Source organism: Hermetia illucens, chromosome 5, assembly GCF_905115235.1.
Source record: "Hermetia illucens chromosome 5, iHerIll2.2.curated.20191125, whole genome shotgun sequence".
In the NCBI taxonomy this organism is placed as follows: domain Eukaryota; kingdom Metazoa; phylum Arthropoda; class Insecta; order Diptera; family Stratiomyidae; genus Hermetia; species Hermetia illucens.
The window spans coordinates 89,043,445-89,071,444 of record NC_051853.1 but is presented as its reverse complement, the minus strand read 5'-3'; the positions used below and the strand labels follow the sequence as shown (position 1 = coordinate 89,071,444).

Sequence of the window (28,000 nt, the reverse complement as noted above, 5' to 3'; positions counted from 1 at the left end):
GCAGTAAAAAGGCCAGGGACACCGCAGCTCCCAATATTAAGCGAATTCCGATCAAGGAGCTAAAATTGGCAATTAGAATGGTAGCAAGCACGTTGACACAGGTGTTTGCGTAAAATATGGGTCATTCCGGGCAGAGAGCAAATTGTAAAAGTTACAAAACGTTGTATTGATCATAAAGCCAGGTAGACCGTTAGGTGAACAAACATCCTATAGATAGTCATCTTCTGAATATAAGAGAACAACTAATGACGAATTTGATACTACCATGAGTTGTTTTGTTATAGACGACTTGTAAGTTGCAAGGGGCTGGCCACGTTCAATGTATGGACAACACTCAGATTTCTTAAAGTGTACTCGGAGGAACAGAAGGACGAAGATCGGTAGGGAAAACCCGAAACAGCTGGGCAGACTGTGTTGACGAAGGCAGCGCATCACTACTTGGATTTCGAAATTTGAGGACACGATCGATGGATCGAGATGAATGGAGGAAGGACGTCTCGAACGCAAAGACCCGAAATAGGCTGTAGAGCCTTGACGACGATGATTCAGACTTTGTATACCGAAATTAGAATTCTATCAGAGCTAGAATTTGCGGTAATTGCAGCAACTTCCGAAATGAAAAATTGAGCTTACAAATTCAATTTAACACTTTTTTCATGGTAATGCAGTAGAATTTTCAAAGGCTATTTTTGATTTCTTCCGTTGCATCTGAAATGAAAAATTTACAAACTGCACAAATTTCCATGAATATTTTCAAAGTCAATAATGAAAAAGTGGATTTCTGTATGCATTCTGTTACTTGTTTGAGATTCAAGGTTTTGTAAATTTTGCCAATTAATTTATTCGGATAGTTTCCTCCTGTAAATCTCCGAATATTAAGTTGTTATTTGAAGTGTTGCTTTTGCAATTGAGCTCATATATTGGTACGTGGCTAATTTTCCAATAAGGTTGGGAAAAGTCCGAACAAAAACTCTACCCACCAACCGTTTTTATTGCCCAACTAAATATAAATAAGATCATTACCTATTACGTCAACCTATCAAACTTTCCATCAATATGCGAACATTGTTCCCTAAAACAATTATAAATTCTAAAACAGAAGTTTCTAACGACTCTGCAGATAAGGCCTCGAATGAGCTTTTGATCAACCAATTTCCGATTCGCTGCATCAAAGCCGACGATAATCTTAATAAAGTATCTTTTTCCTTTTGTTCTTTACAACTTTCATTAGTATAAAATCACTGCCAATGTCAGCATTGTCCGAGTATTCAGTCTGCGCTAGCGAAGAACACTCACCACGGGTTAGATAAAAGGAAGGCGATCGCCAAAGAACAATTCACGGTACGGGTTTGAACCTTATTAACATATTTATTCGTTATTTACTACTTACATCTCATACTGGTCGGTTAATCATTTATTGATGCTAAGTTGTGAAGTGATACGCTTAATTATTCCATTATAATTACCATAAATTTACCCTTGGCTGAGCACGCGAGTAATTGTACGTTGTCCAGGTGTAGTGGCAGTTTTTGTGTTTGCTTTGTTCAATTGAAAGTAAAACTTGGGAAGGAATCATTAATTTGTGCTTCATATTCGTACCCAATTCGCACATTAAATCATCTATAAAGAGTTCGTTGTTTACATCCCCTTTAATTATTAATATCCTCACATTGTTTGAAATTTATCTGTGCACCGGAAACTATTTAAATTGTCCAATGAATTTATACGTCCAGAGTAAAAGATAAAAACCGTATGAACTGAAACCAATTCAATTTAAATGTTAATTTGGTGAAATATGTTCATTAGCGTATTAAATTCTGCAAACAATGCGTTGAGGTCCTGTTGTCGCATCCAGTTTCGAGGATTTTCATTTTGATAATTTTATTACGTTCTCGAAAAGATGAATTAATTCTGATTAGCGCATGCATATATTTGCATTTTAACTATTCATCGAATTTCGGGTTTGTAAATAATGTATTATCACAAGTTTTTCTGGTTTCAAAGGCGAAAATTTATTGTTGGGCATAATTTTATAGAAAAGTGCTTGAAGTTGCTTTTAGGAGAAACGCAGAAATTCGGTGAAACACGGATTTCCTGTTTTGTTTGTTCTCTGCAAACAATTACTTACCGTCTAGTGGCCTGTTTGCTATAAAATTTATTCAGAAGCGGATAAATCTGTTTTCACAAATGTCGTTGAGGGATAATAAACGTGAAACGCCATCCATGCAAATTAAGTGATTCTCGATTGCTCTTAAAATGGTATTTCATACGAAAAACATCGTTGGAGTATAGAATCGAAGTAAACACCTTCTGAAGCTGGTCTTACTCTGAACTGTTGTTGAAATATGGAATGATCTGAACGTATGTACACAACCTCCAAGTATAGCTCGGAAACCCCTTTGTACAAAATTATTTGAAACAGTCTTAGATTTTCGTTGCTATTTAAAAAATAGACCATGGAGTAAAACTTTTTCAATACCAGATCGCAGACGTCCGTATATGGTTAGCATTCACCTCTTGATGTGGTATAGCGCACGAACCGCCGCAGTTTGCTGAAATGCGGTTCAGCTCTCCGCAGGGTGTCCCGAGGCCTCCGCTCTATTGTTCTCAGCCAAGTGCTTTTGGGGCGGCCATCTTGGAGGAGTGGGTTACACTGCATAGGATAGCCGGCAATAAAATTGACGCCCATCCTTAACGTGTCACTTGGCTTCCGGCCATATTGCGTACAGGTGACAGGCCTATGCACTATCTCAGTTCTTTCCTTGAAATAGTATCAGCCCAGCGTGCCTCAATGATACGTCGCAGGTAAGTGCTCACGAAGGTTTGCAGCTTTCGATTAACACTGTTGTGTGCTACCCCATACTGCATCACAGAAAAAAACATTTACACTGAAAAATCCTCGTGTTGAAGCTGCGTTTCGGGATTTTAGACAAGATAGTAAAAGCGGAGCTAGCGCTATTAATGCATCAAGCGACATCCAGTTCGGTGCCAATGTCGGCAGAGACCACCCATTCTAGATATACAAATTGATCGAAAACTTCCATGCTCAGCCCATGAATGCAGATAGGAACTGTACGACAAGCCGTCAAACTGAGAACGTTGATTTTGTTGGCGTTTATCTTCAGTAAAACTCTACTTGCCTCTCTGTCCACATTCAGATCCATTTGGCCAAGGCCCATGAGCAAACAGATCATGCATCATCAGCATAGTTGAGGAATTTGGGGAAAGATGTCATGGTTCGCTGAACTCTTCCATGTCTTTCGGGCGAGGCAGCATGAAGATAGTTACGGATCACAAGAAGAAATAATATCGGTAACAGGATCTATCTCTGGCGGACTTTGTTTTGGACTTTAAAATCCTCCGAGATTTCACCTCGGTGCAGCACCTCACATTTTGCGCATCATATGCCGTTCTGATAAAAGCTATTAGATTCTCCGTAATGCCTTCATTTCCTGTTAACGCTGTCGAAAGTTTCCTCGAAATCGATGAAGAGCAGGTGAAGCTGAAGATCCAAACTCTGCTGTTGGTACTAAAATGATCCGCGGGGTGTGATGATAATCAAAGTAAGAGGATTGGAAGCATAAATCATCCTGCTCTCTGCAATCAAGCTCTTGTGATGCTTTTTGATGCGTTCCAGGATTATTCAAGCTATTATCTTGGCGAAGGTACTGAGCACACGGATACCCCTCCAACTGCCGGCCTCAAAACGGGTGCCCTGTTTGTAATCCTAACGATCATTCCCTTCTTCCACTCCCTTGCGAAAGGTCCTGGATTCTCAGGGCAAAGGCGATCTGGAAAAACATTTTTGATGTTGGCCAATGCTTTTGTTTGTGGGTGTTGAGAGGCAAACCCTCCTTCCATGTGGTCCATTGTACCTGATTTATTGGTCTATCGAATTTGTTTATACATCGAAGGATTTTTGTTGCAGGAAGTGATGCTCTAGCTGGAGCACATCAGTACCACAAATTTGATGTGTGATACTCCCAAAGGCGGACACCCACATAAATAAGTTTCTGTGCATCCCGCTTCCTCATTGATCGATGGACATGCACCATCTTGGAGAATTCCCATTCTGAACGTATGCCCAACTAGTAAATTATGGTCAGTCAAAATGTTCACAATACTCCTGCAAGTCTTGTTGCTTTTCGACAGGATAAACTTTGCGTTATGCATACTATTTCCTGACAGGAATATTTTACCATTTACCTGCCGGCATAGGAAGCTTGTTCCCACTTTTTGATTGCAGTATTAGCCAATACTACTGGTTTCTATATTCCTGAACGATTTTTGAAGTACTCAAAGGATTGCTAAACACCCTCAGTCTAGCTTGATTATTGCTATAGTTTACGATGCGCCTGCTCTTCAACCGCTCGTCAATTACCCACGCTGGTGCCCTCGGGATCGCCTAACCTTCAGCCTGAAAAACCGCTGCATATGGATTTAGAACTGCACCGGCTGTTGTTCTCATGGCAGCGGTAATAGCCAGATTCACAGTTCTTGCAGTGAAAACTTGCTTGTCACTCCTTAACCTACCACACAACGGTGCAACATGGGCCTTATGTTAGCAACGTATATCCACATGAAGCCTGAGATCCCATCTCGTCGTGTGGCATGTCTGACAGATATTTCACTTCATCGTAATGTGAAAGGATTGTACCCCTCATTTTCGGGAGGCAAAGTCCATTCAGTTTGCTCCGTTTTGTAAATAGCACAAGCGTGATTTTATTTGGATTTATTGAAAGTCCTTGCCTGAGGTACCAACTATCAATCAAACTAACGGCATATTGTATATTTCTACACAACCTTCCGAGATCCCGATAAACAGCTAACACAGCCACGTCATTAGCATAAGGCCAAGCTTATTGACAAGTGTATTGGCAAATTTTGCAGTTCGCATAGTAGTGTGTCAGTCATCATACTCCTCAGAGGCAGCGATGGCAGTTCACGTTGACGGCAGCCTTTCATTGCTTCTACTTTCAGGTAGTGTTCGACACCCACTTCAGCGCACAGCAATCTCTGCGTTAGCGTAGCTTAGAGCCACTTAGTTAAAGTATCATCGGCACCATGCGCTCTGATCGCATCTACAATTTTTGGAACGACGTACCGTCAAACGTCCCTTCAATGTCCACGAACACCCCCATCACATACTCACCTTTCTCAGTTTCATCCTTTATATTCGAAACTAAAGAATGTATAGCAGACTCACAGGAACTTCCCCATTAGTAAGCACGTTGGTTTTCATTTAGTAGGTGCGACCTTAACGCCGAACGTGAGACGCAGCCAGTCTCTCCAATCATTTCAAGAAAAATAATGTGAAGCTGAAATCTTCATTGAGTTAGTAATCTTTTCTAGGCTTCGGAATGAAGACTACTACTCTCGCAATAACTACCAACTCTCTATCTTCCACTTCTCTCACCAGTTTTCCCAGCTGGTGTACTCCCAAGAGAGCCTGTACTGATTCTAGTCTGAGGTTAGTGAAAGTACCATCCGATTTTCTAAAAGAGTCCAAATGAAGACTCTACACATCCTTGAGGTCCCTTTTTCACCTTCCAGTTCTTACGCTCTAAGTCTCTTTCGAACAGTTAACGAGCCTATTATGTTGGCGTTGTGAGGTACAAACACGATTCAGAAGTCATCACCGCCAGAGACTTGGCTTTTTTGAGAATTGCCGAATTTGGAGGTGCAGCAGTGCTCATGTCCTCATCCTGCTCATCTGGTTACGCAGAGCTGTTCTCCATTTCACTGGTTTTGCGGTGTCCGGTTTTCATAGATCTGATCATACAAACTGGCCTCAAGCCAGTTCCATTCACGTCTCTGGTCTTCCTCAATATTGTTCAATCACTTTAAAGTCGCCAAATCTCCCATCAAGTGTGTCCCTTCCTGCGGATAGAGGAATGCACGCGGAGGTACTCTGGGCATGCATATGGACGAATTCGGAGATGTGCATGCTTTTCCGGTGCCCGGGTAGGTGGGAACAAAAGGGCCACCAATAGATAAAAATTGACTATACGAAGGATATCCAGAAATAAAAGCAAACATGGGTGGAGTAGAAAAGCAATAAAATTACGGTGCAAAGACTGTAATGCCGCAGTAGTAGGTACCTTGGCTACTATGGCATCAAATGTTGTAAGCACAGGAGAGGGAATATAACAGCTCAATCAAGAAATGCAAGGATATAACGGCGAAGAAATTATTGAGTCAAATCAAAAGTCCTTAGGAGAGAAATTCGAAATCAGGGCCAGTAGGCAAGAGATCTTTATAGTCTGCAAGGATGTAGATCAACTCACTACAAAGAAGAACGTTTCGAGACGTTGGAAAAAGAGTTCGACCAAATTGAACTTGAAGAGTCAGCGGTAAGAACACAACAGAAAGTCTATCGCAGGACAATGATCGCCTTAATCAACCTACCAGTGGAAGTAGCACTCAAACTGTTGGCAGTAGGGCGAGCAACAATAAACTAGGTTATCTCTCGCCTTAATGAGCATGACACGGTAAAATGGTGCTTTAGAGCTCTCAGTTTTGGTCACATCGCGGAGCCATATTTTAATGCAGGTGCCAGGTCGAAGCACACAAGGAGATGCGGAGCAGAGGACCACATCAGCAAGGACTATGGAGCCCACTGTGCAAAGGAAAGGAGAGGGTGGACCATTGGCACATTGCAGGAAGCAGAAGATAGCCGGAATACAGGAAAACCGTCGGCACAAATCGCAGATTTAGTTTATACAAATCGTAGGATCTATCACCTTCTATCAGGAAGGAACAGCGTTAGGAAATATGTAGGGTCGGTGACAATAAGGCCTCCTCCAACCTCCAGCCTTTTCGACCACACCTTCGAGGTGTGCATAATACTAATAATAATAACCATTGGCGCAACAGTCCATGTTGGATCAGGGCCTTAAAGTGTGTTAGACCACTTCATTCAAGACCGTAACGGTACACCACAGTAGACTGTTGGAGGCAATGTGGTCAGCATTGCGCTCGCCCGAGATTATTACCTTGATTTGACTCAGGTACTCATTCACGGCTAAGTCGGCTGGTGTCCGACGTCAAACAACGATACAAATCCCACTGCCACCAGTGAAATTTGAACCATGACGACAGCCTTGTGTTCTAACCACTCAGCTATCCGGAGGTGTGCATAAAAGAAGGAATATTTTCTGCTCAGTCGAAAAAGGACAAGTTGATGTTGATTCTAAACCCAATATTCCACCTGGAGATCTAGCATCCTGTTACCCGTTCTCCCTCCTGGATACAATGGGGAAGATGATCGAAAGAGTCATCTACAATAACCTGTTATCCCTTGTCGAAAGCAACAGTGGTCTGCTGTAGCGCCAGTATGTGTTTCGATGCGCCCACTTTACGGTGTATGCAATAAGCACGGCGGTGAGCTAAGCAAATGACGCACTGAATTCTGGTAACAGCTTTGTCGTGTTGGCACTGAATATCAAAGACAATTCCGTTGAACTGAAGGTGCATAGACTGACATAGAGTGTTTCTGGATATTTATTGAGCCTGATCGAGAATTATTTCTTAGAAAGAACTGATAGTTCCAAAAAGGACGTCTTTACAGCGGGGTACCACATGGCTCAGTTTTGGGTCCCTTGATGTATCCTACATGTATAATGAAGGGTACGATTGTATGCTTCGCCGATGATCTGACTGTAGTTGTTCCAGCAGAGCGGTAAATACCTGACTGGAAAAAGCCTGCTTGACGTTGACGGATGACAAAACGCTTCCTTCTTAATAACGAATCATAAGATGAAAAACACGATGAATATGGAGGACGGTGGACACATGGCCGTCTCGGCACTCAAGTACGTGGGGTTGATAATTTACACCAAACTGAGATTTCGAGAGCACCTAGAGTATGCATGCCAAAAGGCAGTTAGTGCCACCGCGGGACTTGCAAGAATGTTGTCGGATGTCAGTGGGCCGAAACAGTGTCAAAGATGGCTTTTACCCTGAGTAGGGCTTTATGCGTCCGCATAACAGTTTGAAAACTTTTGGGGGTCTCTTCGGGAAAAAAAAGAAATTAAAGTAATTAAGACTGATCCCGATTTTCTTTTTCGGGTAAACCTACCCGAAATTACTTTTTAGGTAGCGGTCAAAATTATCTTGCACGAAAGAGTCGGCTCCCTATCAATCCGGAGGGCGGGGACTATACCTATATCGATTACGACGTCTGAACGATACAGCAAGCTGATAAGCGACCTTTTGCCGTTCAGATCTGTCACCGCCTAAGGGCACCTAAATTCTTGGTGATTTGCTAGCCAGTTCAGGGAGGAACTCGGCTGATGTTTTGTTCTCTTATACGTCGTTATCAGGTAACACTTGCCTTAATTCCGATGTATTCTAGCTTGCCCTGGCATTCTATACTCAACAACCCCAATAGTCTACCACAAAGTCTGGCATTATAAACCTGTAGGAGAGAAGGGACTAAATAGTACACCAAATTAGAACAAGTTAAACAGCGTAGATATCTTGCTTACTGCGGGAATGGTTTAATGAGTCAATCGGGGTAAAAGACTTCGTGTTGGCTGACTATATTAGTGGGTGGTGAATTCCACGCGTCTCACAAGAGGATAGCTGACTGATGCAAACACCGTTTCATTTCTAGGCTTCGCTAATCTTATCCTCATATGAGAATGCCCATCATCACTTCTTATCTAAGATTATTGTGCTATGTTATGAACGAAGATCTCCAGTTATTCTCAGTAAACCAAGTTGGTAGAGATTCTTAACGTGAAGTTTAGAGTTGCAGGTTAACATCATATAAGTATCTGCACGCCGCGATTGCAAACATATGCACATCCATACATACAATGATTGATCGCATCCAGCTATCATGGCATAATTATAAGCTGTTGTAGCTCAAATTACTTCCCCGTGAAAACTAGTTAGCAATCAAACGAGTAGATAAATTCATTCTCTGTCCAGAGGCAGACTGCATTGAATAGATTCCGATGCGAGATTCAATGAAAAGAGGAAGCTTTTGTTTGCCATGAAGTTCCCAGTGCACCACAGTCCGTACTGAGTGTTTTATGCTTGGTAGATACTAATCGAATTATGAATGGAAAATGTTTATTTGTTGATGCAAATGGTTATTTATTCACTATGAATCTGCATAAATATGAGATCTTAAATAAAAGTTTGCTGAAGCTTTTGTTTGTCTTTCCGATGTTTAGCATTTTTATGACAATTGTAAACGAGATTTGTATTAAAAACAGTTTTTCTTTTAACAGATATTGCATCAGTTTTGCTTCAAGTAAAGGATTTTTTTGGAATCTCAAAATCTAACTCTTTACAATAGCAAACTCTTAGTTTGCAAAAAAAAATCCAGAAAACCGTTTTACATAGTTCTATCTTCATGATACATGTTTCCAAGCCCATTAAGAGAGGGCTAAGGAGCCGTCAAGATTGAGCTCGACATTTAGAATCCAATCAAAGTACTTCCGGCTTAGTATATTAAGCAACTAAAACAGCTAAAAATTTGTGGGCTAGGAATCTGCAAATCTTAAACATATTTGATGCTTCAGAGCAGAGGGGAAGCCTTCTTAAAGTTGAACTTTCGTGAATCAGTTCCTGTTCAGCGTTGGAAGCACTACTTTTCTGACCGAACAATAGATAACTTGAAGAGTTCGCTGAAAAATACTGATAATGTTTTGGGCGCCATCAAAAGTGTTCTTCCTCTGCGCAAAGTCAGTCTGTCAGATATATCCGCAATGGACGCCATGCGAGCGTGCGCAAACGTAATTCATTAAAAGTTTTCTGTATCGTGACAAATTTCTTGAAGCCTAGCATAACGTGTGCCACAAAGATTAGGCAGGAATAAACTACTGCCAAAAGTTGTGATTTCAGTACCCGCAGAAGAGAAACAAATGATTTCTGCCTACGGTTCCATCAAATTGATGCCGCTAGATGCATAAATACCGCTAGATTCGCCTTTGCTACCACGTCAAATCAATCTGCAAATACAGTTATCACAACACAAACATAAAGTTGAGACTGTTCTATGCTAATATTCTTTGTATATTGCTATATGGGAGTAGCATACGGAAATGGACCACAACTGTCAATCGAAAGCTCCAAGCCTTCGTCAACACTTGTCCTTGACGTATTATCGGAGTACGCTTGTCTGATACAATTATAAACAAAGAACTTGGTCGGCAAATCGGTCAATTCGCATACCCAGGCAGGTCCTCTGAGGTGATGGTCAGGAAGACGGGCAATCTTGTCGGCCACGCCAAAAGTGCCGAGGAGAACCTTGACGTGGTAGCACCAGGAACTGCCGTACTCACTTAAGGTTGTTGGTGGTGATGCAGTAGGCGAATACTACAAGGCTTAATTAGGACCATCAGACCCGAGTTTGCACGGGGACTCATCTGAAGTGAAGTGAAACCTTACCAGGGGTATACTGGTACCATGACCCTTGAATTTACATGTCTCAAGAGAACTCCTGGTTCATGTGCGTTCAGCTCGATTATAGCGGGCGGGAATTTCATGGAGGTTGTGGCGATGTCCAAGCGGGAAAGAGACTTTCGGGCCTCACACTTTGTGTTGCCTTTCCACACGGGAGCCGTACGCTTTATTACGGTCTAGGTATAGGTAGTAATTCCTGCACCGAGTGCCTGAACATCATCAATGAATTCTTCTTCTTCTTCTCGTCATCCTGTCAATCGGTTAGCAAAGTATCGTTCTTGTCATTTAAGTAACTGAAGTGTCCGATATAAATATCGGTGGAATGGAGGTCCCACCAACTGAAAACGATGGACAAATGCTGCCCCCAACAAGCATAGAAGCAACAGTCCGTGCAGATCGGCTTAAAAACCATTGTGGCGCGGCAGGATTCGTGGCATTCGAAATTTATTTCGAATGTTGCGAATACCAGCGGACAGATGACGTCACCGGCGTTATCCACTCAGTTTAGACCTCGCCACAGGAGTGAAGAGCAGAGTGCCATGAAGGGGACGGCATCTGTCGGCTGGTATTCGCAACATTCGAAATAAATTTCGAATGCCGCGGATCCTGTGCTGTGGCGCGGCAGGATTCGCCGCATTCGAAATTTATTTCGAATGTTGCGAATACCAGCGGATAGACCATAACCATCGGCTTGAAAGCCATAAGTAGCCAGGAGCCGATGAATTACGAATTGGTTAAATATAGTGGCGACCAACAACACAAAGCGGTTCATCAACTGATGCGGGGCATTATCTGCGCTATCATGGGAACATACCAAAAAGGTCTCACTCCAGGCAAATTAGCAACAGATCAGATTTTCTCGCTACGTCAAGCGATGGAAAAACTGTTGGAATATGGACATCAGTTGCACCATCTTTTCATCGACTTTAAGGCCGCCTATGACAGCATAGCCAGGGTGAAACTGTACGCGGCCATAAGAGAATTCGGTATACCGATGAAATTGATAAGACAGAGTGAACTGACCCTGAACAATATGCGAGGCCAGATAAAAGTAGCAGGATTACTCTCGAGACTAATCAACATCAACAACGGTCTAAGACAAGGGGATGTCCTATCATGCGTCCTCTTTAACCTGGCCATGGAGAAAGTGATTCGCGATGCAGATGTCCATGCAAGAGGCACTACCTTCTTCAAGTCCACCCAATTGCTGACCTACGTTGTTGATATTGATATTAAGGAAAGAACAACCCGAAATGTAAAGTCTACCTTCATAAAGATCGAGCAGGCAGCGCAAGATCTAGGGCTGCATATTAATGAAGGCAAGACGAAGTACATGGTGGCACCATCATCACCAAAAACCAAAGAACGAGCAACATCGAACGGTATTGGCTAAACGAAAACAATAAAGGAAGGAGAACGTTGAGACCGTTGAAAAGTTCTCCTATCTAGGGTCGAAAATCACTACCGATAACAGCTATAACGATTGTTGGCAGCCAGCAGAGCCTATTTCAGCTTACAAAAACTGTTTCGCTCGAAACATCTCACCATAGGGTAAAACTCTTACTATACAAGACTATGATCTTGCCAGTCCTTATGTATTCCTCATAAATCCGGGTTCTTAGCAAAAAAAAAAAAATTGCAAACTTTTGGCCGCGTTCGAGAGAAAGATCCTCCGAAGAATTTTTGCTCCCCTACATGAGGATGGACGGTTCCGTAACCTACATAATGACGAAATCTATAAGCAATATCATGACCATTTGGTTGTGGATAAAATCCGGTTGAACAGGTTGCGGTGGGCGGGTCACCTAATCCGTATGGATGAGGATGATCAAGCCCGGAAACTCCATAAGGGCAATATCAATGTTAGAAAGTGAAGACGAGGCAGACCCTGCCTGAGGTGGAGCGATGCCGTAGGTCAGGACGTCAGACACCTTTTAGGGATATCATGTCTGTAGTTCCTTACAAAGGCAGGCCTAGATCAGATCCGGTTGTTGCGTCGTGTGAGCTTTTGACAAGTTAATACAGATCTTTCTTGTCATCCCGAATACCTAGCTGATCACAAAAATCTTTATGTTTGACCGCTTGGGTAACAGTGATCGGTTTCTTAGCTTCCCGGTTCACATTGTTGTTAATATGTCAACTGACCAGTGTTTTATCGACAAGAAACTTATGACAGAGCCATTTCTTGTCACAGACTTTCATTTGGGCATGGTTACTCCAAACCCAAGTGCTCGGTTAATGAACAGCTTACCAGGTCTGTTGACCCCAAGAGTTGTTCACCTTGCCTACCATACTTTTAGCTTGCCATCCAAACCCGTTTCCCGTGGTAACCTGTTTCCGTCTGCTTTTCACTGGCATAACTTTTAAGATCGCCCGAAAGGTATCATCATCAGCAGGTACGTTAAATGTCTTTATGTCAAGTAGTTGTTAGAACGTTCCTTCCTCGGTGCCAAGTCGAGCTGCCTGTGGTGCGTAAGCGGCGAAGACCAGTCGAAGTTGATCTCTAGCATATTTCCAAGGCTATCAAAATAATGGGATGACCAGTTTTGCTTTCTCTGTTAATGAAATTTTGTGGTGTCTTCTGATTCTTATTGGTGAAGGGAAGATCGTCCAGCCCGCGGCTTTGGCCTTGGTGATCTACCACTTCATCGAATAGCGATGGAACTTAACGGGTTGCACTACGGTTGGGAACTGCGGTGAAGTACTCTCGCCTCCTGTGAAGCTTCTCATCATTGCAGGTGAGAGTTTTCCGTTAACATTTGCGATGCGGAATACACTTCTGAAATCATTGCGTTCAGTGGAATGTTCCCATTCCCTGACCAGCGCAATAACAAACTCATTTTTATCATGGCACATACTACGTTTTACTTCTTAGAATTTTGCACAATATCAAAGTTTGAGCGCATCATGTCCACCAGCACTTGGAGCGGTCAATAGAGCTTTCAATTCCTTTCGTTCATCGATCTACTTCTACAATTTCGCAATAAGCTATATCTTATTACGCCCCTCGCGAAGTGGCCGACTATCAACGTGGTACCCAAGAAAAGAGCATTTTTATTGCCACCCAACGTTCAGCGACAAGAGGTAGATGAGTACCCTCCAGAGTCCCACCGTATTATCGTAGGCATTCTCGTTTGGATTGAAGAAAGCGAACAATCTGGGCACCCTCGTCACCATTGTCTAGTAGCGTGCACACGTTTCAAATACCAATTATAGTCCGGTTTCGTAGCTGTGAGGACTTCCTATCCGAAGCGTTGCTGACGTTCAACGTATCAACCTCTTTTAATCACCTTTTACGCCACGGGAGAGTGCATTCTGAATTCTGAATGTACTCGAAAGTGAGATTTTTAGAATAAACGAAAGTAGCAGCGAACAAGGTTGCAGTTGACGTATCGCCCTTTGTTGGCAAATATTCGGAGACCTAGATATACCAGGAGACATCTTCTTATGAGTGCATGCTGATGCTCTTGGTAGGGTGGAAGTGTATTATTAAAACCGTGTGCACGTGTAGAGGATGGAAGCTCTGCTAAAGACCGTAAAGTCCGGTACAAGCGGAAGGGGGAAGACTTAAGGTATTTAAGGTAATTTCTTGGCAAAACGAGGCAAGACGCAGATCTCTCGACTCATTGGCAACTTAGTAGTATGATTGACCATTACGTTATTTTGGATTGGAAAGCTACGATATCCTGACCGCTTTACAATAGAGTTGTAGAAGACGCGGATCACATCATTTTTTCTTGTCGAAGGTGGGATAGGATTTTTTAAAAGCTTGGAGGCCCAGCGGAGCTCTCTTGTCAGAATGAAGCTGACCGATGGAGTCACGTTGTGCACTACGTTCGGGTTCTTCTTGAGATTGAGATTGACTGACGGCATTCCTTGAATTAGCAATTCCCCTCTTCCTTTCCGTAGATGCAACGAATTCCCTGATTTCAAGGTATCTTAAGCAGGGGGAGCGGGAGGGCTAGCCCAAACTAATGTATTAAACAATGCCAGGCTAGTTCACTGGTGGCTGACAGATACTTTCATGGTAGTGCGACAGCATATCGCTGGAGGACTCCAACACTCTGTGGGTAAAGCCATTCATCAACCCTACTTACAAAAAAAGTGCCTATATTTGGAGCAATTCCACTTCCAGCGCTACAGAAATCGAGGAAACAATCAAACTAATGAAATCCTGGAACGCAACAAAACCTGACGATATTGCAGCTGAGCTGAGTAAAGCACCATCTGACCAGCAAAATAAAAGAACGGTGAAGCCGTCCAAATATGGAAAGAGAAAGTCGACCCAGCAGAATGCTCAAATTGCCGCCTGATCTGATTGTTGTTCCACGAAGATTGAATGTTTTTGAACATTATGGACAACCGTATTCACGATATCGTTGACCAAAATACCGTGAGAAAAATAGCCCTCTCTACATAACATTTCTAGATCTAGAAAAAGCGATTGACCATGGACCACGCAAACTCATATGGTATGCTCCGTGATAACATCTAGTGCGAGAAGAACTCGTGTGCCGAGTTGCCTTACTTTACCACAAACCGAAGAGTAAAGTTAGAAGTATGGCGGATACATCAAAACCGTTTCCTGACTTTGTCAGTGTTTATTGAGTAAACAGCCGATTCTTCTTTGTTCTTGTTATTAACACTGTCACAAGAGGTGTCAGACGTCCAGCGCCCTACACATTGCTCTACGTAGATGATGTTTTGCTAGCGTGCCAAAACAAAGGCGCCTCATACAGTACGGTTTAATACCGAATCGGAACAAAACAGAAACAAGCACTATCACTGTCGGTGGCGACTTGTTCAGTGATGACCAATGGCGACTACGTTATAAAATTGCTTCACGTATCAGTATAGCCATATTCCGAACGGGACGTTCTTTGTGATCGACTCATTGACGAACAACTCATATACAAAATTTATCAGAGTATCGTTCACCGACTATAAAAGACAATAAATGACGCCTCGCGGAAATGGAGGAAAGATGCCCTGTTGAGCCTGTGCCGTAATACGTTTTGATAACATCCCAAGTGAGGACATCTGCGACTAGTATGGAATTGCAACGGAGGTCGAAAATTTATGAAAGAGACAGCTTCGATGACGGTTTTAGCATATATGTACATGTAATTCGCGCTGACGAGAACTTACTCGTTATCATTGGTCTGAGCATTGAAGCCGATAGGAAACGCTTAAGGGGTCATTCAAATCAACGGTGGATTGATGCGCTGGATGATCAGCTGAGAGCCGTTCGACTAGATCTGGATCAGGGCTATGGCCGACGTTTTTTATCTGCATTAATGGTCAGAATATTGAAGGTTGTTTATTATCCTAACATTGTTGTCCAAAAGGCCGCCCCTGAAACACGTATAACACGTAGAACAACAAGATGCCGGCAGCACATTTCAGTAAATCTATAGGGATAGCGCATAGATGTGGTTGATGCATTACGCCTTATTTATTTATTGTATTTAAAATAAACACTCTATTGTTTAAAAATTGAATTTCCGAAATTTGTTCTTTTTTTTACAGATGCTCATAACGAAAATCTCTTTGCTCATCGTAATCATTATTTTGAATTTGATTACATGCAATGCAGCCGGCCTCTCAGATATCCTCAACTCAGCGAAAAACATAGCAACGGGAACAGCTAAAAAACTTCCTGATTTTTTGCCAACTCCGAAATTTCTCGTCCAAACAACGAAGGAAATCGTCGCAGGATATCCCTTTGAAGTAGCGCTTAAAGCTATTAATCAGCTTTGTAAGTATGCTGACACTCTATGTACAAATCCAGTTTATCTATTCATCAGTTTAGCAAACGATGGCGCTTCATGAAAATGGACTTTCGATATTTTTCTTCATTAACTGTCGTCAAGTTGGCTCAGAGTCAAAGTAAAGTCGGAAATTGGGTTAATTAGAATATGTTAGTTTTGATTCTGTTTGCTTAAGATGAGGAGGAACATTAGCTCTTCACAGCGAAGGTCCCCGTTAGTCATATGAGCAGGCAAAAGTCCAAGGATATCATGTGCCATGACTTCGAAATGCCGAAAAAATGGAGTGAACTTAAATGGATTCATAAACCTTGGAAATGTTACAAAGGTTTAATACTGTCAAGGCAAAAAATAATGAAAAGTTACCGTTTATATGGTTTACATTATACTGATCTATATAAAAAATATTTCGCATACAAGCACCTGCACGTGATTGGAGGAGGCGAGGATTCGACCACTGAATCACCGATGCACCACTTTGACGGTGCGAGGGCCAAGTTGGTTGAGTGGCAGCCCCTCGATTTCCTTGCCATTGGTTTGAATTTCACCTAGCCATGGACACTTGGCGTTTGTGTTCGTCCACGTACTGAGCCTTTTTGTGGATTTCCCTTATAAGAACATTTGGGCAGGCGACGGGACACGGCGAAGGCAACTTTGTTAATGATAGTAGAATTAGGATTTCTGCTGTATAACTCATTAGAAAAATAGCCAGAAAAAGCACGTAATCGCCATGTTTATAGATACTCACATAAGCAAAGCAGATGAGAGGGTGGACCTAACTCACCTGGGACCCATCATGTAGGGGTTGAGCATATCAAGATAATATGAAATCAGGGAGTCATGCAAAATAAAAAGTGGATGATTAAAGAGGACAATATCATGGTGGACGATGTACTGCCTCAAGGATTATACCGCGTCAAGTACCATTTATACAGAACGCCCTTATATGATGAAATTTCACAAAAAAAATACAAACCCATCGATATGCAGATCACTTCTTCATAGCCACGACGGGTGAGATAAGGGCAGAGGCACAAGGGTCAGTCACTAAAAGAACACGGTGACTTTGCTACAAATGAACGTCAAGTAAGACGCAAGAGTCTAAGTATTTAAAAACAAGTCGGGAACCCGGAAGCTTGACGCTTCAGGTATAAAAGGTTTTGTGTTTCCCTATGTGAGGAGCATAAAGTAGTTCTCCATTGGCTTATAGCATTGATCCGAGATATTGAAATCGTTGAGTTTTGGGCAGGTTACTGCCATTGCCAGAACTGAGCGATTTAAATATCTCGAAAGGCAGGTTACCGACATTGCCAAAACTCAGCGATTTAAATATCTCGAGGGGCAGGTTACTGCCATGGACAGAACTCAGCGATTTAAATATCTCGAGTCTATATCTGCCAATGGAGAACTGCGTAATGAAATTATTTCACACGTTAACGCAACCTGGATGAAGTGGCATTTCCCAACTGGTGTTCTTTGCGATCGACGTATCAAATCTAAAATTTACTGCAATGTCGTCCGTCTGCCGCTCTCTATAGTTCTGAGTATTGGCCGACTATAAAGGTCAATGAACGGCGTCTTGTGGTAATGCAATGGTGGCGTGACACGTTTTGATTATGTCTGAAATGAGAATATCCGCGATCGAACGGGTTTGCACCAATCCTGGAAAAACTGCAAGAGAGGCGTTTTCGATGGTGTGGTCACGTAATTCACACTAACGAGAATTCAACAACCAGTATTGGTCAGAACATCGAAAGCAATGGTAAGCAACCAAAAAGCCGGCCAAAACAATGGTGGCTTGATATGTTAGATGGGGATTTAAAGGTCTCAAGATTACATCCTGATCAGGCATTTGATAAAATAAAATGACGAAACCGATCACCACAGGCCGACCACGCTTGTGAACTGATGGCTGAACAAAAAGAAAAAGATGTGAGGAGCGACGAGTGCACGGCAGCTCCGTGTAATATAGCTAAAAATTCCATTGCCCGCTATTTTCTAGAAAGCGATTTAAATAAATCATTTGATGGAAAGCCCTATGTTGATAATGATCAACCTCATACGCCTCACACCCTGAGTTTAATATTATTAGCAAATGCCAACAATTTAACCAACATCAAATATAAAAAAAGAGCTAGGGAGAATTAGATTCTTCTTGAATGGAATTTTAACATTTCACTCGAATTTCAATTATTCTCGTTAATTATGATGTCAGCATCTTATTTGTATGGCTTAGGATGCTGTTAATTAGCTCGAAATTGATAAGTTTGAACTTCTATAACTTTGACACTAATAGTTGGATTTTCATGGAACTTGGCATGTGTATGCACGAGACTATCCTCTATGTCGGTGCAATTTGGTACACCTAGGTTGAGTCTAAGGAGAGTTTTTTAGTCAATTTCTAAAAGTTGATAATATACTATTACTAAATTTATTTGAGCAGATACCAGAATGGGACACCTCGTGAAGATTAGATTTCACATTAGTGTTTTACAAAAAACCTTAAAAAGGGCTGCAGATAAATAGATTCTTCATAAATGCCACTTTAATATTCCACGCGAGTGTCAATTATTCCGGGTAATTATGACGTCAGCATCTGATTTGCATGGCTTTGGAAGCAGTAAACTCGCGCGAAATTGCTAAGTTTGAACTGCTATAACTTTGGCGTTAATTGTCTGATTTCCATGAAATTTACCACATATATACGAAATATTATCCCCTATGCTGGTACAAAATTCGGAAGTCCTAGGATGAATTCAAGGGGGGTTTTTCAGTAAATTTCTAAAAAGTAGTAATATACTATTAGTAAGTTTATTTGAGCAGATATCGGAATCTCTAGGCGCAACACCCCGATTTTTTTCGGATTTTTAGGTTGGGTAGTTTCCGAAAATGAGTCCTGCCTCACTTCAAATGCGTACATTTTGACTCCTTACTCACGCACTTTGCAATTTATGCCAAAACTAATGTCAGTTTCGTACAAGTACAAGTACAAATCAAGACCTTTCATTTGATACCCTACACAACTATATCAGGTGAAAAAAATTTTTGAATCCCCCTTTTGCATGTATGGGGAGCCCCCCTTTAAACTCCACCTAAATTTATGCCACTCGCTGTATGCGTGGGATTCCATAGTTCCCATCTGTCCACCAAATTTCGTTCGGATTGGTTTAGCCGTTTTGGAGAAAAATGCGTGTGACAGACAGACAGACAGACAGACAGACAGACATTGAATCGATTTTAATAAGGTTTTGTTTTACACAAAACCTTAAAAAGATACAGTTTCTCATGGTTGCCTTACTCAGAAGGTGTTTCGCCATAATCCGTTGTTAGTTCTGCGCTCTCCAAAGAGCGGTTAGAGTACAGGGAGTGCATATAGAATGGGCAACACAGGAGGGTGTGTTTGTGTAAGTTTGAGATGGAAGGGAGACACAACTTCTGGTTACGATACCATCGTCTAATTTCGATCAGCTAATGTGATGTTATCTGCTGTAACTGGAGCGAACACAGGAGAGTATTTCATGTAGGAAATGTTCAATGGAGTTCACTTCCCCATTCCAGGATGGACATGTATTAACTTGTAAAATTCTTATTCTGAATATAGAACCAGCTGGTGAATTCTCCAAGTCTTCTAGCCTTTCGAGAGGACAAACTTTGCAGTATGTTTCTTTGGCTACGACAGAATAGTTTGCGTGCAGCATTTAGTTTCTGCCACCTGTTCTTATGGGAAGCTTCTTTTTTTTGAAAGCAGGATAAGCAACTGGTGCTCACACTCAAATTGCTGGTTTCGGACAGGGCATAGGGCAAATTAAATATAGAAACAGAGTTCAATTCAATTCATTCATGGAAGAATTTCGAGATGATTGAAGAACATCTCAATGGTCTGAGTATAGATTGACTACATTCGCAGATGTACACCTACCATTTGACCGCTCGTCAATCAACCAGGCTGCTGTCCTAAGGATTACATACACTTCAACCTGAAAGACCGTTGCACATTATCTCAAAGGAAAAGCGCAGTTCCGTCTTTCAATTGAGATGCTGGCTCCTGCTACATGGAAAGTTACCGCCTGTCCCCGCGTGCCATCGATGCGCTTTTGCTGAGAAAATTTCAAACCGAAAGCTAATTAGAGGGTGAAAGTGCCAATGGATTACTCACACTTTCGGAAGGGGTGACAACTGCATTACTGGCTAAAATCTGCAGTGGAATCCACAGTCCCAAAATTGTTAAGAGTGGGTCCTCCTAGAAACGCAAGACGCAGAACTCTAGAGGAGGAAATCAGGTTTCTCAACGTGGACAGAGCAGAGATGCCCTTCATCGAACAGGAAATGACGATGTGCCGTGGACACGCTATGATCCATTTAGGAGATATTGGCCACCATATAAGGAGCGTCCGTCTCCACAAGGGCACCGCTTCTAGCTACAATGCACACAACACCTCGGTTTACTACCTTATTAGAGGTGATTATTTCACGAGCAGTATTTTAACACAAAATCTCAAAGATCCCGCAACACCATAGACAAAATGGAAATAAATACAGTCCTTATTGGTTTCACAAAGTTCTTGATCAGATACCCTTCTTCCTATGACGAGGTCAACCTTGCTAGTATCGCTGAGAAGGAGGCTCATAAGCACGTATCGGAGGAATACACGTTTTTAAGAACGGATGCCTCAGTAGATCAAGGGGTTGCTGACTGAGCTGTTTTAATGAGTCAGGTGGGTCAAAGCACAATATTGAAAACATTTAACATTTCCGTTTCATTGGAAGAACTCTAGCAGGTTATCAAATAGGCGGGGAAAAACATTGACAAGATAGTGATTATCACCTTGAATTGCTTAGTGATTAGTCATACTTGGTAAAAATTGCTACAACACATTCAGTGGACTGCAACTACAAAGGGACAAGGGAGCCAGACAACCACATAATCTTTTCGTCCAGAAAATATACAACCTTTAACATGGAACATGAATATATACGTCCTTTTGAGGCGAATGATTCCGCGACAATATGAAGGAAATAACGGTGAACGACAAAATGTTAGTATCCTTCGATTTGAAGGCCCTGTTCCTTCGCATCTTTCTAATCGAGCCGCTCCGCTACCTGAGAAAGGACCTCATGAATAGGAGGTTTACCTGAGTGGAGGAAGTTCGCCAATACATAAAACTGGCCTCCCTGTGTATGAACAAAACATCTTTCATCTTCAGGGGTAGATTCTACAAGGTAACCTCAGGAGTTGCAATAGGTAACCCCCTTTTTAGATTACTCAGCGAAATTTTCATGAAAAAAATGCAAGAGAGGATAGAAAAAGAGACAAGACGACCTCTGTGTTGGAGTGTCTCGAAAATATCTGCAAAAAGATTGTCACTGCCTTTCCTTCTTGTATGTCAAAATAATAAACCCACTCTACCCTCAAACAAAACAATTGTTGTCTAGGCTTAGGTCTGCTAAGGTGTAAACCGGCGGTGTGTTGCTCAATGGTCGATGCTCATACGGACGTCGTTTTCGAATCTGTATGTTTTGAGTCAACAATACTAGCTGCTTTCGGTCACGATGCCCGGCAAAGCAGTGCTAAGACAGCGTGTGAAGATTTCAGAATTATGTTGATACGATGATACCGTCGCCTGGACAAGGCGCCATGTTCCAATAATCCTGCATACAATCAAAGCTGCATCAACTGGGATGCGCAAAGTTAATTTCTACCAAACACGTCTGAAAACGTACTCCTCCCCCCTTTCGAAATGGATTATGATTGGTTTTTGAAATGTGCGCTATAAGCTACACATTGTGCGCCTAAGCGAAGTAAGAAGAAGAATGGACTCTGCAGAGTACCCATCCCCTATCGTACTCTGGAAAGCCAAGTGGTAGTAGATGCGAATCCGGTATGAGGATTATTATTAACGATTACCGCAAGGTGCGGTCTCCTGACCTGGAGCCGGTTTTTGACTGCAACATTCCATTCCAGGTTAAAGAGCATCACAACTGTACCGTACCATGAACCAATGGAGATACACAATTCAGGAGAGGGTTCATAAAGGTAACATTGTGATCGTGCTAGGCTCTGATAACTACTTGTTCGGACATGTAATGGGGAAACACAGTTTTGGCAACCGTAATAATATTGCAGGGAGGTTTATGGATTTTTGAAGTTTCCACCGCCTCGTCATTGGTTGCACATTGGTGGAGTATAGAGCTTTTTATAAAGTAAATTGGTCACCGTACGAGCAACCAGATTCACCACTGTGTGATCAGCAATAGATTCACAAGTTGTCTTTTAGATGTGTGTAACAAGAGAGCCACTGACATCGACTTTGAAAGAGGTCACTATCTGATGATTGCTTACGTTCCTTTGCGTGTTGCATCCGTCACTTCTCACAGGGCTAGAGAGCTGCGTCCCCCAAGTTCAACATCGACCGCTTGTATGATCCAGCTGTTGTTCAATACCAGGAGAGCTGATCGGAAGGCATATGAAGTGATTTACCCGCCAGAGAATCTCAATGAGCATTGCGCCGCCATCAAAAATGTTCTTTTCTCGAGTACTGCGCAGATCGTCCGCCACTTCTGGAAAGGACATCACACGATTTGGCTGATTGCGTAATTGTGGGATCAAATCGATGGACAGAGTAAAGCCGCTGGGTTTGTAGTTTCTGCGGATGTGCTACTTCTACTCTTATGGAAATTTTGGGAAGCCCATATCATTCCTAGAAAGCAGAAAAAGTGGATGACCGCTGAGATTCCAAAGAAGGGCACACGTTTTCAATATGACAATTGGTGCATCGAGGTAAAATTGTCACTTCTAAAATCCGTACTTTAACCGTTATTGTTCCAGTCTCACGTGCAAGGGCCTCAGAACCGAAAGCACCGGTTTCATATAAACAATAAGTGGTGGGGTCGAATCTGGGTATGTCAAATCTAAGATGTAGGCGCGCTTCAACACGCTTCAACAACAGTTAGTGTGGAAGGCGTTCTAATATTCACACGGTCACGTGTGTCAGATACAGGCACGAACTGTTGACTGGGATTGGGTTCTGGAACTTGTCATTTTGGACGCACGGACTTCAGGAATCCCTACCCGTAACAAAAGATTTTGGGATCCTCCCAATAGTCTTCGTACAAAATCAGCCGGCAATTCCAGCAGATCAAAGGAAAACCATAATCTTGAACATCAGGCTGAGGATATCCTGAAATGTACATTATGTTAATACCCTCTACAAATACAGCAGTTAGTTAGAGAGCCTGCTTCAGAGGCACTCCTCTAAAACTTCATTCTGCTGCTAGCCGGAAAGTAGAAAAGTGGCCTCTGAACGTTGGGTCTCAACCTACGACGTAACAATTCAACTAATTTGTCCTCCGTTAAGGAATTTTCTAGCCTATTGGGTAACGAACGCACAGTTTTATAATAGTTGTCGAAGCTTTCGGATGGACCTTACCTGCGGTATTGCATCAGTTTGAGGATATCTCACCCACCTAGAGAATCCTTAAATTGCTGAAGAAGAGCGTCACAGAAAGAGGTCCACAGTAGACCGAAATCCTCCTGTAGGGCTGAGTGAGTCAAAGCCTTCACGCGGAACAAGAACTGGTTGATGGGCAACGATAGTGGCGTCTTATCAAATATCAGCTCCCAGCATGCGAAGAAAGTGTAAGCACGATCCGCTGATATGGTAGTAGTCGATCTTGCCTTGCACCCAAGACGCGCGACACGAGTTAAGGCAGGCTGCTGTTGTGTGGTCTGATGCACCAATTGCGCGTTCGAGTTTAAAGCATCTTGTATGGAAGGCTCAACCCAACGCACAAATCTTTCTTCGTGGCCTCGTGTGTTGGCCGGTCAAGATTAGCAGACCTCCATTGAATTGAAAGGGACGAAGAAGGAGGCCGATGTTAGTCGGGGGACAAGTGATCTATTGTGACATATAAAACAACCAAAGAGAGGAGGGAAGATCTCTTTACTCGAGAAAAATGAAACCAAGAAAGAAAAGAAGAACGATAAAAGCACCAAAATTAAGAAGGAATACCAAAAGTAACAATAACCGGAACATAACCAAAAGAATATATATAAATAGTAGTAGTAAATGAAAGACAAACTAAATCCAAAACAAAGAAAAGTATTATATTATTAATATGGAAAACAGTAAAACAATTTAAGTTGAATACTTAAATTGTTTTACTGTTAGCTCAAATCAAGATATTCATCAACCTTCGAAGAAAAATAAATTCTAAAGGCTCCTCAATCCGTAAATTTTCATTTCTCCGGAAAAGTTCCGGATGGTAAGAATGGCATTCTAACCTCAAAATTTAACGCATTTATGCGCCGGAAAACTCCCGCCCACAGAGCTTTTCACCGGAGAAACATCCATCGAACTGCTTAGCGTCGCAGAGTATTAGATACCCAAATCAAAACAAAAAGGATCGTGAGGACCCAATCTTCTTCATTTGAAATAAGAGAACAAAGCCAGAATGAATCTTAGAGGATGGAACGGCATAGAATTTAGCCGACTGTCAATCATCTGATCGAAGAAGCTCTGATGATAATACCGTTTAGCATATAGTTGCAAAGGCCCGTAGACTCAAAGACTTCTGGAAGGCACCAGAAGGAGACGCTAAGTCCCAAAGACAACCACAAGAAACGACCAGCTCTTCAGGTATAAAACCGAGGAGAGGATAGGAAACTCTACTCTACAAGGTAGGGAGGAAAATTGAGGCATATCAACACTTGCTTCTGGGGAAAAGGCGTGAAACCTAAAATTTGCAAGATAGAGTCAAGTATACATGAAGACTAGCCGCGAACGAAGTTGAGAAACTATTATGTCTCTATTCGACACACCAAAACAGAGTTGGGAGTCGGAAAAGGCTATCCTTTACTGACTTAAATATTCAAACCAACCGAATGTTTGGTCCCAACTTGGGCACCATTTGTAATGACAAAAAGTGTTTGGAGGTGGTCGAAAAACCATCCTGAGTTGTCGAACACGACCAAGGCAAAGCTATCCCAAAAACTTATGATGATCAGCAGATGTTCCCATTAAGCTACCATCGGTCACCATTACTGATCTATTGTTTTTAAAGCAGGACCATCCGGGACCAACTATCTGGCAGTGCTATTATTGACCGTTTTCGATAGCAAAGGTGGTAGTCCTATTGCTTTTTACTAGAAACAACGGTTCAAAATGTTCAGGCTAGTAGCTCAGATATGAAGGGAATACTTTAGGTGAATTCTCAAACCGCAGCTCTACGGATTCAAGAGGACAAGTTATTCCAAAAAGCTCCACCTTGTTAAGAAATTGTGGGTGAAGAGGTGGAACTTACCGCGCGCTCCAGGACCAGCAAATTGATCTATTGAAAAGAAAAGCTCTGATGCCAATGTAAGGGAAAAAACTAAATATGAGTATTCTAGGCGTTATTCCTTTAAAAGTTTCCCTTTGCTTCCTACTTAACATCCCGATGGTCATCTCATTAATAATTCTCTGAAGCATGAGAAGATAGTGATATACTATGAGCTTTGGTCCTTGGAACTTTGGCCATCATTTGCAATGAAAACTTCGTGATTTTTCCGCCGCCGCGCTCTTTGTGAAAAGAACCTTTCTCACGGTGCTCAATAATAAGCAAACAACATGTGCATTCTCTTTTAACTTTCCTCTCTTGTGAATCCTATCAACGCCTCTTTAGAAATCCATTGCCATAGAGCCCATGTGTCACTCAAACAACCCAGCAGCTGAAATATTCCGAAGTCTCCTGCTCATCATCTAATCTGGTATTATATGGTTTTCTGGAGAAAAGTTAGGTCTGAATTTCAATACGACGCTAACGAGTGAATAATTGAATTGGTATTATCTAGTATCAGACTTGGAGCAACCTCACTGAGCACCGTTGAGAAATGAAGAAAATTTGTCTACAAAATAAATCTCGCATTATGAAGGATAACCAAACCAGCTGTACCCCCCAAAAATGCATAAACATCAAATCAATTTCAATTACTAGCTCGCCTTCCATCATCTTGATATTTAATTCCATATGTCTGGACTCTTACACAAATTCATTTTAGGTTCTGCTGCTCTCTCGGCTGATGCCATCGAGCCTCGGGTATCACCTGATATCAAGAATATGAGTTTCGTATTGATGACTCCGAAGGAAAACTTCTCATTCCCGCTCATGGAAGCCAAGTCAATGTGGGGCCATTCCGCTTTCGACCCGACCAAGAAAGTGGTCATCCTGACAACAGGCTGGACAACGGACTTGAAAGAGCCCCGAAACGACATCAACACCCTTGCGGAGGCGTACTTTTGTCGGGGCGATTCGAATTTCGTGGTACGTTGCAAGGGCAATTTATTTTCATTTCCATCAAATTCAGAGACATTCCGTTCAGCTCATCCTCCCCCTTCCCAACGTCACCTTGAGCTCGCAATATCTTTTCATTTAAACATAAACGTGATTACAGGTTGTTGATTCTGCACGTTTCATTGACACCCTATACACGTGGTCGGCATTTAATACCGAAGAAATTGGTGAAAGTATCGGAAAAGGCTTAGCGGAATTAATTAAAGTCGTGCCACGTGAGAACATCCATCTCATAGGTAGGTTCAAATAGGAATTTATCGTACATTGAATGGCGAAATTTCAAGCCCATTTAGCTTTATTTGGGACTAAGCTGTATCTTCGCAAGTCACCTGGGAGCAGAATTTGTGTTACGAAAGACACAAGGTCGGTAAGAGGATACGCAATATACGCACGAAATATTCAGCTCGCCCTCCCTCGGGGGAACCCGCAAGGGCTGATGGAAAATGTTTCAACATTCATTTAAAGGTAGTCAAATTATTCGCATCATAAATCAGCCAGGTTTCACCATCGGAGGCGGAAAATAACAGCTTTTTCCCGAATGGGATTTGCATAACATATCTCTGAAGCCGTAAGTCCTGGAAGATATCTCGAAGGCAACGTTAAGGAAAGGTACACACGGAGGACATGCTATTATCGATATACATATGACCCTGTTCATTTTTCGAAACTGCTGTGGACCAGGAATTTCGCTATTCAGTGTCCACTATATATTTCAGCAAGTTCCACAGGTTAGAGGGCATATCACATTTTTTATATCGACGATTTATTATTCCAGGGCACAGCTTAGGAGCGCACATATCGGGTGTGGCCGGACGTTCGTTTACATTCCACACAGGCGAGCTCCTGCCACGAATCACTGGATTAGACCCGGCCAATCCGTGCTTCAACGAAGGCGAGGCCCTAACAGGATTGCAGCGGGGCGATGCCGAATTCGTCGACGTAATTCACACCAATTCGAGAGCTTTGGGGCAACGTGACCCGCTAGGGGATGTAGACTTCTACCCGGGTGGAGTGACTTCTTTGCCCCCTGGCTGTCTTGATATCAGTTGCGCCCATTTGCGTGCATGGAGATATTATGCCGAATCTGTTCGACCCGGAAATGAGATGAATTTCATGGGAGTCAAATGTAGCGCCTTGTACAAGTTGAATTCCGGAAAGTGCCTGGGTGAACCAGCCCCAATGGGATACATGACGCCGAGTACAATTAAAGGTAATTACTTCCTGGATGTGAATGCGGCCGAACCGTTCGGTAAGAACGCCACCCGCAACCAACAGAAGTGCGCTTAATTAGAGAAAGGAGGAGTGGTAGGGGTAGGTTTGAATAGAAGGCAATCGCTACCTGAGTTGTATATTTTATGCATGTTGTTTGTTTACAATAGTTAGTTACGGTCTGAAGCAATTTCTTGTATGTTAAAGTTATGTTGACTAAGGAAGAGGTTTAATAAACACAATTCTATGCACCTAATTGTTAATATAGTATGTTC

General features: G+C 42.3%; 2 protein-coding genes across 5 annotated transcripts in view; one reads left to right on the top strand and one right to left on the bottom strand.

Moving 5' to 3' along the window:
- LOC119658037 (calmodulin-A-like) overlaps positions 1–28,000 on the bottom strand; it is a 498,102-nt gene that overhangs the window by 340,044 nt on the left and 130,058 nt on the right. The window lies entirely within an intron of this gene.
- Positions 1,197–27,981, top strand: LOC119658036 (vitellogenin-2-like). Of its 2 annotated transcripts, none has more exons than XM_038065269.1 (5): positions 1,197–1,341; positions 15,949–16,177; positions 26,224–26,486; positions 26,617–26,752; positions 27,292–27,981. In XM_038065269.1, the coding sequence occupies exons 2-5, from the start codon at positions 15,949–15,951 to the stop codon at positions 27,801–27,803; spliced, it is 1,140 nt and encodes a 379-aa protein (XP_037921197.1). In that variant the 5' UTR covers positions 1,197–1,341; the 3' UTR covers positions 27,804–27,981. The 2 variants fall into 2 exon arrangements, with proteins under 2 accessions (XP_037921197.1, XP_037921198.1); XM_038065270.1 differs by lacking the exon at positions 1,197–1,341 and adding an exon at positions 1,384–1,501.

Excerpts from the sequence above, each read along its gene's own strand:
- LOC119658036 (XM_038065269.1), top strand. The coding sequence starts at position 15,949 with ATGCTCATAACGAAAATCTCTTTGCTCATCGTAATCATTATTTTGAAT. Across the intron at positions 16,178-26,223 it reads TAAAGCTATTAATCAGCTTT|GTTCTGCTGCTCTCTCGGCT; the intron begins GTAAGTATGCTG and ends AATTCATTTTAG. Across the intron at positions 26,753-27,291 it reads TGAGAACATCCATCTCATAG|GGCACAGCTTAGGAGCGCAC; the intron begins GTAGGTTCAAAT and ends TTATTATTCCAG.